Source organism: Cervus elaphus, chromosome 18 (assembly GCF_910594005.1).
Source record: "Cervus elaphus chromosome 18, mCerEla1.1, whole genome shotgun sequence".
Taxonomy (NCBI): Eukaryota; Metazoa; Chordata; class Mammalia; order Artiodactyla; family Cervidae; genus Cervus; species Cervus elaphus.
Window position 1 is genome coordinate 38,323,639 of NC_057832.1, and position 14,339 is coordinate 38,337,977.

The 14,339-nt window shown below is 34.6% G+C and overlaps 1 protein-coding gene across 1 annotated transcript in view; it reads left to right on the forward strand.

The window, feature by feature from the left end:
* Nucleotides 1-14,339, forward strand: part of ITGB8 (integrin subunit beta 8) — a 94,239-nt gene that overhangs the window by 38,843 nt on the left and 41,057 nt on the right. The window contains exon 3 of the mRNA XM_043872645.1: nucleotides 6,751-6,922. Coding sequence (XP_043728580.1) covers nucleotides 6,751-6,922 — 172 coding nt within the window. The remainder of the gene's footprint in view (nucleotides 1-6,750; nucleotides 6,923-14,339) is intronic.

The window sequence follows — 14,339 nt, forward strand, 5'->3', positions numbered from 1 at the left end:
TACACCGTGATCAATTTGGGTTTATTCCAGGAATGCAAGGATTCTTCAATATATTAAAATCAATCAATGTGATACACCATATTAACAAATTGAAAGATAAAAACCATATGATGATCTCAATAGATGCAGAAAAAGCCTTTGACAAAATTCAGCACTTATTTATCATTAAAACTCTTTAAAAAACGGGCATAGAAGGAACATACCTTGACATAGTAAAGGCCATATATGATAAGCCTACAGCAAACATTATTCTCAATGGTGGAAAACTGAAGGCATTCCCCCTAAGATCAGGAACAAGACAAGAGTGTCCACTTTTACTCAACACTGCTCTGGAAGTCGAGCTTCAGCAATCAGAGAAGAAAAATAAATAAAAGGAATCCAGATCAGAAAAGAAGAAGTAAAGCTCTCACTGTTTGCAGATGACATGATACCTTACATAGAAAACTCTAAAGATAGTATCAGAAAATTACTAGAGCTAATCAGTGAATTTAGCAAAGCTGCAGAATACAAAATCAATACACAGAAATCACTTGCATTTCTATATACTAGCAATGTAAAATCAGAAATAGCAATTAGGGAATCAATCCCTTTTACCATTGCAACAAAAAGAATTATATATCTAGGAAAAAAACCTACCTAAGAAGACAAGAGAACTGTACACAGAAAATTATTAGACACTAATGAAAGAAATCAAAGATGACATAAACACATGAAGAGATATTCCATGTTCCTGGCTAGGAAGAATCAATTTTGTAAAAATGACTATATTGCCAAATGCAGTCTACAGATTCAGTGCAATTCCTATCAAATTACCAATGGCACTTTTCACAGAACTAGAACAAAAAATTTCACAATTCAGATGGAAACACAAAAGACCCCAGATAGCCAAAGCAGTCTTGAGAAAGAAGAATGGAGCTGACTTCAACCTTCCCGACTTCAGATTATACTACACAGCTACAGTCATCAAGACAGTATGGTGCTGGCACAAAAACAGAAATATAGACCAATGGAACAAGATAGAATGCCCAAGAAATAAATCCATGCACTTATGGATACCTTATTTTTGACAAAGGAGGCAAGAATATACAATGGGGCAAAGACAGCCTCTTCCATAAGTGGTGCTGGGAAAACTGGACAGCTACATGTAAAAGAATGAAATTAGAACACTTCCTAACACCATACACAAAGATAAAATGGATTAAAGAACTAAACATAAGATGAGAAACTATAAAACTCTTAGAGGAAAAATAGGCAGAACACGCGATGACATAAATCAAAGCAAGATCCTCTATGACCCACCTCCTAGAATAACAGAAATAAAAACCAAAGTAAACAAGTGGGACCTGATTAAACGTAAAACCTTTTACACAGCAAAGGAAACTATAAGCAAGGTAAAAAGACAACCCTCAGAATGGGAGAAAATAACAGCAATGAAACAACTGACAAAGGATTAATTTCCAAAATATACAAGCAGCTTATAGAACTCAATACCAGAAAAACAAACAACCCAATCAAAAAGTGGGAAAAAGACCCAAAAAGACATTTCTCCAAAGAAGACATACAGATGTCTAACAAACACATGAAAAGATGTTCAACACTGCTCATTATTAGAAATGCAAATCAAAACCACAATGAGACATCACCTCACACCAGTCAGAATAGCCATCATAAAAAAGTCTACAAACAATAAATGCTGGAGAGGGTGTCGAGAAAAGGGAACCCTCTTGCACTGTTGGTGGGAATGTAAACTGGTACAGCCAGTATGGAAGACGGTATGGAGATTCCTTAAAAAACTAGGAATAAGCCACCATATGACCCAGCAATCCCATTCCTAGGCATATACCCTGAGGAAACCAAAATTGTGAAAGACACATGTATCCCATTGTTCACTGCAGCACTACTTACAATAACTAGAACATAGAAGCAACCTAGATGAATGGATAAAGAAGTTGTGGTACACATACACAATGGAATATTACTCGGCCATAAAAAGAATGCATTTGAGTCAGTTCTGATGAGGTGGATGAACCTAGAACCTATTATGCAGAGTGAAGTAAGTCAGAAAGAGAAAGGTAAATTTTGTATTATAAAGGATATATATGGAATCTAGAAAAATGGTACTGAAGAATTTATTTACAGGGCAGCGATGGAGAAACAGACATAGAGAATAGACTTTTGGACATGGGGAGAGGGGAGGAGAGGGGGAGAGGTGTGTAAGGAAAGAGTAACATGGAAACTTACATCACCATATGTAAAATAGATAGCCAACAGGAATTTGCTGTGTGGCTTGGGAAACTCAAACAGGGACTCTGTATTAACCTAGAGAGGTGGGATGGGGAGGGAGCTGGAAGGGAGGTTCAAAAGGGAGGGGATGTATGTATGCCTATGGCTGATTCATGTTGAGGTTTGACAGAAAACAACAGAAGTCTGTAAAGCAATTATCCTTCAATAAATAAATTAATTAATTTTAAAAAAAGTCACTGGCCATATCATTAACAGAAGGAGCTATCCACTCCCCACATGCTGACCTGATATCATTGACAGGAAAAATGCTATGGTTATTTTTGAAAGATCACCCACCATTTAGGCACATATGCAACTGATGATTTTATTTCTTAGCCAGCAAGGGTAGAGAGACAAGAAAGGAAGATTCACTTTTTTCTCTGCTCATGACAGAAAAGATAAGCAAAAATAACTTAAGCCTGGTTTTTATAATTCTCAAAGCTGGACAAAAGTAAAAGTTCACTAGAAAATTTACACAGAGTATAATCAGTTTGTCTGCATTCTTGTGTAGCATGTTAATCTGTGATTTTATATATTTTGACTTCTCTTTCTCTCCATGTTACATAAAAGTAACTGGGAAATAACTTAGGACAGACAAGAGTATATTAATATTATCTAGTTCAATGTTTCATATTCCTTTTAACATATATGAAAAACTTGAAATATCTATGTGGGGAAAAAGAGACAAACATATGAAAGTTTTAAAGGCTTCTCTTCCTCTTCTGCCTGAGTGTCAGACACAGGTTGTGATTGCATAGCCAGAAGTTTTCAAATCAGCCCTTGGAACATAATTAAACTGAAATATAATATTGGGCTGGCCAAAAAGTTCATTTGGGCTTTTCATGTCAGCTTACTGACAAACTCAAACAAACTTTCTGGCCAACCCAATACAAAAAGCTTTCACTGTTAAAACGGAAAATGATAGAATCTTTTCATTTCTATTCAGATTGCCATGCTTGGAGCATAGAAAAGACTCAGAAATGAGTACAAGAAAAACCTTTTCCTATTTATATCTCCAGATTATTACATTAAAGGGATGAAAGTAACAACTGATGAAAAGTCAACTAGGGGAATAACTTCAATCTGGGTGTTTCATCCTCCAGTAGGTTTTAGATACAGACAGTTGGGAGGATGATTTTGCTTGAGTATTTCTTGTAAAAAAAAGTAAAATATAAGAATTAGAAGACATTAAAATGACTCAAAACACCAAAAGTTAAAAGGGTGTGGTTTCAAATTCTTTTCTTTTATACAAAGTGGAAAGTAGGCCACAGTGGGTAGGGGCAACATTCCATTCTTTGTTTTGATGCCACGATCTTTTCTTCCCTTTTCAAATCTAACTGTCAAATTGGCAACGTACTTCTAACTTAGTTTTTATAGTAAAGTAAAAACAGCCATGCTGATTCAGACACTGCAAAACAATTGAGACTTTTTTGCCTATTTCAGCAAAATGATTTGACATTTAAAGGTCAAATGATATAGCTTGATGTATAGTTGCAATGAATTAGCCACACTCGCTTCTTTTTCATTCTATATATAAAAATCACAAAATTCTGGCCGAAAAGAAAAATATGAGTTATTTGTACCTTATTTACTTTCTTAATTTGAAGTCCTGCAGTTTTTACTTTTGTAAAACACATGTGGCCTTTGGTCTGTGGCCTGTCATGGGAGGCATGAATGAGCATACATGTACCAAGCCCTATATGCCCTCAGTATTCCCCAGGCTCTAAGGACAGATGAGGTCCCCTCATCTAGCCCCATAAATCTAGCAGTATGTGCCACTTTTCTTTGAGTAGTTCCAAGTTATTTAAGAACTAAATCTTACATTTTGTACCCCTAAGGTTTATCAACAGATAGGATAAATTTGGAAATGAGAAAATAAGTCTTTAAACATTTTAAATTCCAGGCTAAAATCTAGGTTTGTGGCCATTAGCAAGGCAATTTTTTTTATTCCCTTGAAGTCATTCACCAATGACACCTGGAGATCTTGACTGAAAAGAACATATTCTTTCTTGTCTTTTAGTTATATTTATAACTGTGCAACACACTCTAATTCAGGATCAGGACTGTGAAAGGTAACATACTAAACATTTTTGTGCCACATACTGTCTCTGTTGTGCATCCTTCTTCTTTTTTATTGTTTTACAGAATTTTAAAAATGTAAAAAGTATTTTTTAACACTCAAGCCATACATCAACCAGCTATGGTTGCGTTTGTCTCACTGTCTCTAGTTTTCCAACCGTTGTTCTCAATTGAGAGAAGAATTAAATTAAAACCCTTATTATCAGAGAAATGCAAATCAAAACCACAATAAAGTACCATTACACGTCAGTCAGGATGGCTGCTATCCAAAAGTCTACAAGCAATAAATGCTGGAGAGGGTGTGGAGAAAAGGGAAGCCTCTTACACTGTTGGTGGGAATGCAAACTAGTACAGCCGCTATGGAAAACAGTGTGGAGATTTCTTAAAAAACCGGAAATAGAACTGCCATATGACCCAGCAATCCCACTGCTGGGCATACACACTGAGGAAACCAGATCTGAAAGAGACACGTGCACCCCAATGTTCATCGCAGCACTGTTTATAATAGCTAGGACATGGAAGCAACCTAGATGCCCATCAGCAGACAAATGGATAAGGAAGCTGTGGTACATATACACCATGGAATATTACTCAACCATTAAAAAGAATTCATTTGAATCAGTTCTAATGAGATGGATGAAACTGGAGCCCATTATACAGAGTGAAGTAAGCCAGAAAGATAAAGAACATTACAGCATACTAACACATATATATGGAATTTAGAAAGATGGTAACGATAACCCTATATGCAAAACAGAAAAAGAGACACAGATGTACAGAACAGACTTTTGGACTCTGTGGGAGAAGGCGAGGGTGGGATGTTTCGAGAGACCAGCATGTATATTATCTAAAGTGAAACAGATCACCAGCCCAGGTTGGATGCATGAGACAAGTGCTCAGGGCTGGTGCACTGGGAAGACCCAGAGGAATCGGGTGGAGAGGGAGGTGGGAGGGGGGATCGGGATGGGGAATACATGTAACTCCATGGCTGATTCATGTCAATGTATGACAAAACCCACTGCAATACTGTGAAGTAATTAGCCTCTAATTAGCAACTAAAAAAAAAAAAACCGTTATATGAATGTTTTTATACTGCCTACCTCCATTCCATCTAATTCTTCATCAGTGCTAGGGATTTTTGAACTCATAATTAGTGATCTCACATTCAAGTAATATTAAACTTGATAATCTCCTTTCTCCATAACACTATGACATTCTTTGCTTCCTCTAAATTTAATGCCTATGATAATTACATTAACTCACTTAATGGCTGAATTCTCTGATGGTCTGCTGACTTAAACAGGGACTCTATCCGTCTTGTTCTGTTCTGCATCCTCAGTACTTAACAAAACTACTGTCCCTGAGTTAGTATTCAATCAATACTCTTTTGATTAAATTAATAATTGGTTGGAAATGCAATTTTTTAATCAGTTGAACTAGAGAAGGAATGACTGAATGCCAGATCAAAATAACCACTTCCAGGAAGATCACTAAGCAAATATTCAGCTAATACATAAGCAAATATCCCAAATAATTCAAGCCAACATTATATATAGTAAACTATATTTCTATACTTTTCAATACATTTCCTGGTCTTAGGGAGAAAAACTGGTTACATGAAAAATAAAAATATTAAATTTTTCTCAGTCAAGATAAATGTTAAGCCTGCTCAACTAATTCCAAGTTTATTGGATGGCTATGGAATTAGCATGAACTAACCAATGCTAAATTATAATGAAAGTGCAAGATTCAGGTGCAAAATCATGAGAATCTGAGCTGCAGTTTTATATCTCCCAGACTCACTGTACCATCTTCCTTGGTTTACTGAATTACTTACATGCTATTATGTGTATGAGAAGTGAGGGAATTTTTAGCCAAAGAAATATAGATTTCCAGTTCATTATTTTATGAATTTTGGTACCTAATTAGTCTCGTGATTTCTGAGGACTTGCTCCCACATTCCAAACATAATAGAATATAGTAAACATACCAGTTGGGTTCTTTGAGAATTAAAGCTTACATGCAGAACCACAATGAATGGTCTGTTTTGCCTAAATTTTCTCTTGGAGCAGTATTTCCAAAGTAAAATATTTAGAAAGAATTAAATTGGTATAATTTTACAGTAATCAGTTAATGATATTTAAAGTACTTGGTTTAAATCTCCTTTTTAATATTCATTTTTTCTTTCAAAATAAGATTCAGAAATTAGACTTATTTAAGTCAGATTTGCCAGTATTCTTATTGGAAACATGCAGCTATTCTTAATAGTCATATAATTTGTATAATACTGGAAGATATTTCCTTGGTAGTACGCATTATGTGGTTTTCTTTGGTTATAATTGGGATGATATGCACTAAAACATCAGTGATTTTCTTTCTTTTAAACAGGACTTCATTTCAGGTGGATCAAAGAATGAACGTTGTGACATTGTTTCCAATTTAATACACAAAGGCTGCTCCATTGATTTAATAGAATACCCTTCTGTGCATGTAAAACCAAGTGAAAATGAAATTAATACCCAGGTGACACCAGGAGAAGTGCTGATCCAGCTGCATCAAGGTATGGTTATTTCCAAATAAATCAGCGTTTATTCTTAAGTTAGAATTATATCTAGCCTTTGTTGCTGTACGTGTGCTCAGTCCTGTCTGAGTCTTTGCAACCCCATGGACTGTAGCCCACCAGGCTCCTCTGCCCATGGGATTTCCCAGGCAAGAATACTGGAGTGGGTTGCCATTTCCTTCACCAAAGGATCTTCCTGACCAAGGGATCAAACTCATATCTCCTATGTCTCATGCATTGGCAGGCAGATTCTTTACCACTGAGTCACCTGGGAAGCCCCTATCCAGCCTTATTTGTTCATATTTAACATTTTATGACAGGCAGTATTGTTGCTGTATAAATAACAATGGGCTCAGAGTCAAGAAATCAGAATTCTAGGCTTTCTTGTGCCTACAGCTAGCTAGCTGTGTGTCCTCGGACATTCTCTGCAAACCTGACCACGCTATATTATAATTATGTGTTTCCAGTCTTGATCACATTATACTATAATTGTGTTCCTAGGACACTGCCAGCTCTGTATAAGAAGAAGAACATGTTTTATTCCATTCTGTTTTTCCAATGCCTATCAGGGTGCTGGCATGTAGTAAGCATTCCATAAGTGTTTGCTAAATTTGTTAGTTGATTAGTTGGTAAGAGATGTGAATTTGTCTTAGAGCCTTTGTGATAAGCTTTTAAAAACAAAACTATAATTCATAATTATCATAATTAACTTGAGCTGCTTTAGTCCCTGAGAGTAATGCACACTCTTCCTCCTATACTTCTCTTATACTTTTCCTCCCATACATTTGTATTCCACAGTTTGGCATATGTAGTAGGCCACTGGAAATTATTCATTTTCTTTAGTGCCAGAGAATCTCAACGAACAAACTGCATATGGCAAGATAAGTTCAAGTACAAAGATATGCATCACTAAATTAGATACATTTAGTTTTAAGTGGTATGCAGTTGCCTTCAAGCCTTCATTATTTCATTTTGGCTGGCCTTGTCCTGTTACTAAATTTTTGAATAACCATTATCGACAAATGCCCTGCCAATTCCAAGCTATTTTTCTCTAATCTTTGATTACCAGAATAACAAAGTCCATTTCTTTCTTGGCCCTAGGCATACTCTCAGCTTCAAATTAAAACTGTGCACGTCACCATATCAAACAATTATACAGACTAGTATGGACATAAATGAATGTCAGCTGCAAAGGGATACACAAAAATGAAAGTAACTAGGTTGGTATTATGACACTTGCCACCTTCTATTGCTGCCATAACGAAATACCATATAGTAAGGAGCTTAAACAATAGAAATCTATTTTCTCACAGTTCTAGGACCTAGAAAGTCTGCCATCAAGGCACTGCCAGATTCAGCTTCTGAAGGGAGAGAGAGTGACAGATAGAAAAGGAGCTCCCTGTTGTCTCTACATATCAGTGCACTGATTCCCTCACGAGCACCCGGCCCTCAGATCATCATCTGAACTTAATCAACTCCCAGAGGCTCCATCTCCAAACATTTCCATATTGTGAGTTAGGGCTTTAATTATATAAAGTGGGGGAGGGGACAAAACTCAGTCCATAGTCCTTGATATATAAAATAATGTTTTCTGAGTTCATGAAACAGTTTCAGAAATTAATTTTATTTTATAAAAAAAAAACTGAACTCTAAAAAGTGAAACTGTTTTTATAGACCAACATCTCTGAACACCTTGCAATAAAATTTGAAACCAATATAAGATGATTAACAAATATTAAATAATAGAGAAACCAAGGAAAGCTTCTCCTAAATAAATTCTATCTCCAAGAATAAATAAAAATTCTAGTCATAGACAATTTAATTTAATAATAATGATAATAACAACAGCACACATCAGAACATAATGGGATATGTTCAAAGTTGCTCTCAGGAAAACTCAGAACTTTAAATGCTCTTATCATTGAAAAAGAATGAAGCATACAGATAAAGATATAGGAACAACAAAAACAAAGTAACTGTAAGGAAAACAAGAGGAAGAAATTAATTAGTTAAGAAAAAAACAAAATGAAATAAGAAATAGAAATTAAAAAGGAAATGAATGTATAAATCTAATAGCTAAATTGTTGGCAAAGCCAATTAGAAAAAGAAGACCCAAAGCAAATGACCTAATTATACAGACTATGACCAGAGAAAAAAAATTGGGGGAAAAACTTCAAAATATTAAAAATGGTAAAATATATAAATTATGATAAAAATAATTTCCTAGGAGAATATAGATGACTAAAATTGACTCAAGAAGAAGTAGAACCCTAAGAAATCTAACAAAGATACAAGAAGTTAAGAAAATTCTAAAAGAAACTCTCCCTAAAAACATTAGGTATAAATATTTTCATGGGAAATACACTTTAATGTTCACCTAAACATTCAAGGAACACATTATCCCTAGGCTACATAAATTCTCCCATGGTTTTTTGAGAAGGCATAGAAGCTACTCAATTTTTACAAGTTATCATAACTTTAGGATCAAATCCCTAATAACCTTTTAAAGAATCAAATTAAACTTCATATTATAATAAGAACAATGTCACCATACAAGTAGATTTAACCTACAGCAGTTGCTTATCCTAAAATCAATGCATTTTTTATTATCTTAGTTTGCCAAAAGAAGAAAAATATATATTGTTATCTCAAGATGCCAGAAATCATACAATTAAACTTAGTGTCCATTCCTGCCCAAACGAAATTGAAGAATACTTTGTTAATACATATTAAAATCCTTCTGAAAGTTTTATATAAAAGCAATCAGACAAGAAAACCAAATACAAGTGATAAACATATTGAAAAGATAAAGCGAAATTAATTTTATATGTCTACACAGAAATCCAAGCAAATCAAACAAAACTAATACTATAGTTAAAAGGCTGTGAAAGGAAAATTTTTAAATATTCAAAAATCAATGAATTTCCTATGTAGTATTTTTTTTTTTTACTGGTTACTTGTTCTTCAATATTTCTATTTTATTTTTTTATATTTTTTTTTTAGGTTTTATAAAATTGTCTTCTATGTAGTATTAAATGTAATCTAAAAGAGAGCATTTCAAAGCAGCAACCTAAAATGTAAACTGTCTGGCAATAAACTTTCTAAAAAATATGTAGAGTCCATTGTGCTACCTAAAAGCCAGTATGAATAAATGCAGAAGAATTCTATGTTCCTGAAAAGGAAAATAATATTATAACAATTACAGTTCTATACATATATATATATTCCAGTAATATAACAAAATCTAAGTCAATCAATAAATGTAAGACAATCCCAATGAAACCTGAATGCACTTTGTTGAAACAAATATTCAATGATACTCATTATACACGTATGTATCTATATTTGTCTGTCTCTCCATGTATATATAACAACCTACTTATTTAGGATACATTTCTAGTCATAGATTTACTAGGTTATATATATTATTAGATTATTCACAAGAAAAATTCATATCCAGTTAAGCTTTCCGGAATCAACTTCGCCTATTTCTCATTCTTTTTAATCTCTTCAGTTTGTTAAGTATAACTAGTCTATTAGCCATTTTCTTTTGTTTTGTTCCTAGTACTAGAAAGCTTGAACCTTTTCCTTAAGTTTATTAACTATCTTTACCTCTCTATTTTGTGTGTGATTTGCCCCATTCATACAAATTTGCTTATTTTTCTCACCGAATGTTAATTTTCAACAGCTTACAGATGAGGCTTATCATATATTATTTGCCTCTAAAAATATGGCTAATAGCCTTTTAAAATGTCTTGCTCTTTTTTAAATACTTAAGGTTTGAAAATTACAAGGTGCATTTTTTCTACTTGTATGTTACAGTTAAATTTATACACTTTTATGAATTTAGTTTGTTCTCTTTTGTAGACATAATGGTGGTTGAATCCTCCTGAAACTATAAAATGATAGTTCAAAACTTGAGAAATTGTTTCAGTGCTGTAGATAAGCAATGGCAGTGGTGGTAACAATGCAGGAGAAAAATGGCCAGACTTGAGAGAGAATGCGGAGGTTCTGTCCCCAGAGATTGGTGAAATCATTATGGGGCTTGATTTTAGCCAATACTGATGAATTTGTGTATGAAAATACTATAATTGTCTAGTGTGTATAAGTTATCCTTCCTATAGCTATGAAAAACTGTATTTTTATAATCTGCATATATAGCAAATAATTATTAAAATAGGTTTAATAAATTCATCCAAAAATGCACTGTGGCATCAAAGACATGCCAGCTTTGGGGCATAATATATAAAGCTGTATCTGGAATTTTACCGATTCCATATATATATATATATACATAAACCTCATTCCTTATGATGTAAAACTCCTTTACACTCGAACACAGAGACAAGAGTTGAGGGTCTGTTACAATGCATCCTATGTGTAAAATATGTTTATTCCCTGATACTGATATTTATTTGTTAGATTTATTTACAGATAATCACTTTATTTTTGTCTGATAAAAACGCATGACCTTCTATTAAGAATTTTTAAAAGCTTTTATGGATATTTCTATTATATCATATACTGACTAAGCTTTTAAAAGAATATTAAGAATATGTACAAAATACACGCAATCAAATATTTTAAATGAGATTTTTAAAAGACACTTCCTTTTACTTTCTATTTCTTAAACTATACCTCTTTTTCTTATTTTTACCTATCAATCTTATGGAGAAATAATAACAGAAATAGGCCACTGATCCTAGTTGATATTCCCTAAGAAGAGTGAAATGAGATGAAATCTTTAGGAGGGTAGGGAAGAGAAGAAAATTCTCGGTTTCTGCTTCAGAAGTAATATATGACAGGGATTAGTATAATTTATACTTCACTAACTGAAGAAAATGTTTCAAACTTGATTCATTTTAATAATGTAAAGAAAAAACTGATTTAATGTAGCTTAATTTAAAATGTAAAGACTCTTCAGGTATTCTTGAATTCAAAACTTAAGAAAAAACATACAGAATCATGCACTTTTGCTCAACACCTGGCCCATATCCCTTATTTTACCCCTACAGAAATCCAGAAATGTGCTGGAGTCTGTACCTTGCTGTTTCAAACCTGTCTCATTCTTGGACCTTCTCCTTCCCCTGCCCAAAGACAATGAATAGAAATTGGCAGCTCTTTCTTCCTGCTACATGTCTCCATATTTTCTTATGACTTGTTAGTTTCATCTTATGCAGAATATTTTTTAGTTATCTTTTCTTAGTGTCCAGACATGTTTGTTGCAACTAGTTCTTCAGAGATGCTCACACCATTAGTTGAGTGATTTAAAACTCATTCTAACAACTTTAGTTCTTTGGTCTATTCAAACCAATATTGGCAATAGCTGTAAGTAGGTCTCAACTTTCCTCCAAATCCTCTTTCTTATTCTATATCACAAACTTTTTTTTTTTTTTTTGCCTTTGAAGTTAATCAAGGGAATAGGATTAGAGCCTTTAAAATCTCAAATTATGAAGGTGAAGCTTTCCTGCAGCTAATGTAAGTGGTGACATAAATATTTGAGGGCCAGATGATACTCTTTTCATCTTATAGAGAGAAACTATTAATATTTAAGATCTCCTGAACTATGCAAAAGAAATTATAACTATCAAAATTTAAAAAAAAAGAAAAAAAGAAATTATAAATATCAGCTTCTTACTATGGTATATATGTGGGCCTTTTGAAATGCTGTATGAAAATATTCTTCAATTATAGTTTAAAGAACATTTATGAGTGGCTATGCATGTACCAAATCAGAGGCTTCAGAGATGAATAGTTCTTATCCTAATGTTGCTTAGAATCTAGTAGTAACAATAATGGTAATAATTACTAGTGTCTATATATAATTTGTGTATGCGTGGTAAGTCACTTCAGTCGTGTCTGACTTTTTGCAACCCTGTGGACTGCAACCCTCGAGGCTCCTCTGTCCATGGGGTTCTCCGGGCAAGAATACTGGACTGGGTTGCGATGCCCTCCTTCAGCGGATCTTCCAGACCCATGGATCAAACCGGTGTCTCTTATGTCTCCTGCATTGGCAGGCGGGTTCTTTATCACTAATGCCATCTGGGAATTTACTAGATGCCAAATATTGTGGTAAATATTTTCGATAGATCACTTCAGTTAGTAGCTCTTACTCACTAAAATAATCCACCCCCATGTAACTCCTCTCTCGGAGTAGCATTTAAGACTTTTCTGCTGGACTTTATATTTCAATGGTGATAGCCACAGATATTGTTTTTAGATTTGATTCTTTCTCATTCAGTATATTCAAAACCTTTTTAATGTCATTTTCCCTTTGAGCCCAGTGTTGGTGGAACCCCACTATGAACTGAATGAGGATTTTATCCAGGGACATAGTATCCATATTCCCATGAAAAGGTATTTATTTCTACTGCCTATATGAAGAGAAGGTTTCTGCTTCATATCCAATTATTTAATCCAAAGCCAATCTGAGAGCATAACAAGGGAGTGTCATGGAGTGTCATTTGCTCATTGGCAAAATGTGGTGATCTAAGCTTGGCCCCTTCAACTTTTTCCTTAACAAGCAGAGTGGTCTGGGGTCAGCCTATTTAGGGCTGCCCACCTTAAGCTTACTGATTAAAGCTAAAACCTTTTGGGAAACTCAAGTGCCTTGCAATTTTAAAGTAGTGATTATTGTTCTCTCCTGCAATGAGTAAAAGGCCTGTGTACAGAAAGATTTTCCTTTCTCCTATAGTGAAAATTTGTCTTACTGAGGTGTCAGTCCATGCTGAGGTCTTCAGCTGACCCAGGTACATGTGCTAATGCCAGCATCTATGTAATCCAAAATCAAGCCACAGCAGACTACACCCTCTAACCCTGATCATCTGGCAAGGGTTCCTAAAAACCCTCTTCTTTGCTGAGGCTAGTGAGCCTAGGATTTGCTTGCTCAGCTGTAAGCAGTTGATATGTGCTGAAGGCCCCTGAATGGCTGGAGCGCCCCGAATAGCTCAGGCCTCCAAGCACTGTGCTTTTGTTGATTCTGTACAGGCTCTGCCTGTGGCTGAGATAACCAACCAACAATATAACAAGTCACACAACACACTGAGTATCTGATGTATTTTTCAGTGACTCTGTCAAAATAGGCAGCCATTCATATTTAGGCAGAGCCAACATAAACTACAATGATCCATCAGGGTGAAAATACCATGTGGCCAGTGCCTGATGCCTCCAGCCATATGCCTCAGTCAACAGTTAAAAAACTACACAAATTAAAAAAGAAAATTAAATGCTGACCTACATATTAAAACACAAGCTCCTCCACATGAACTACACTTCCCAACATACTCCATTTCTATTTTTCATCAATTCAGCTCTGTCTACCCAATTCTATCATTCTCTTGAATTAAACTTCTCTACCCAAACTTCAGGTCACTTCCATGGGGAGGCTTTTTCACCATATACTTAGAAAGCAGAACTG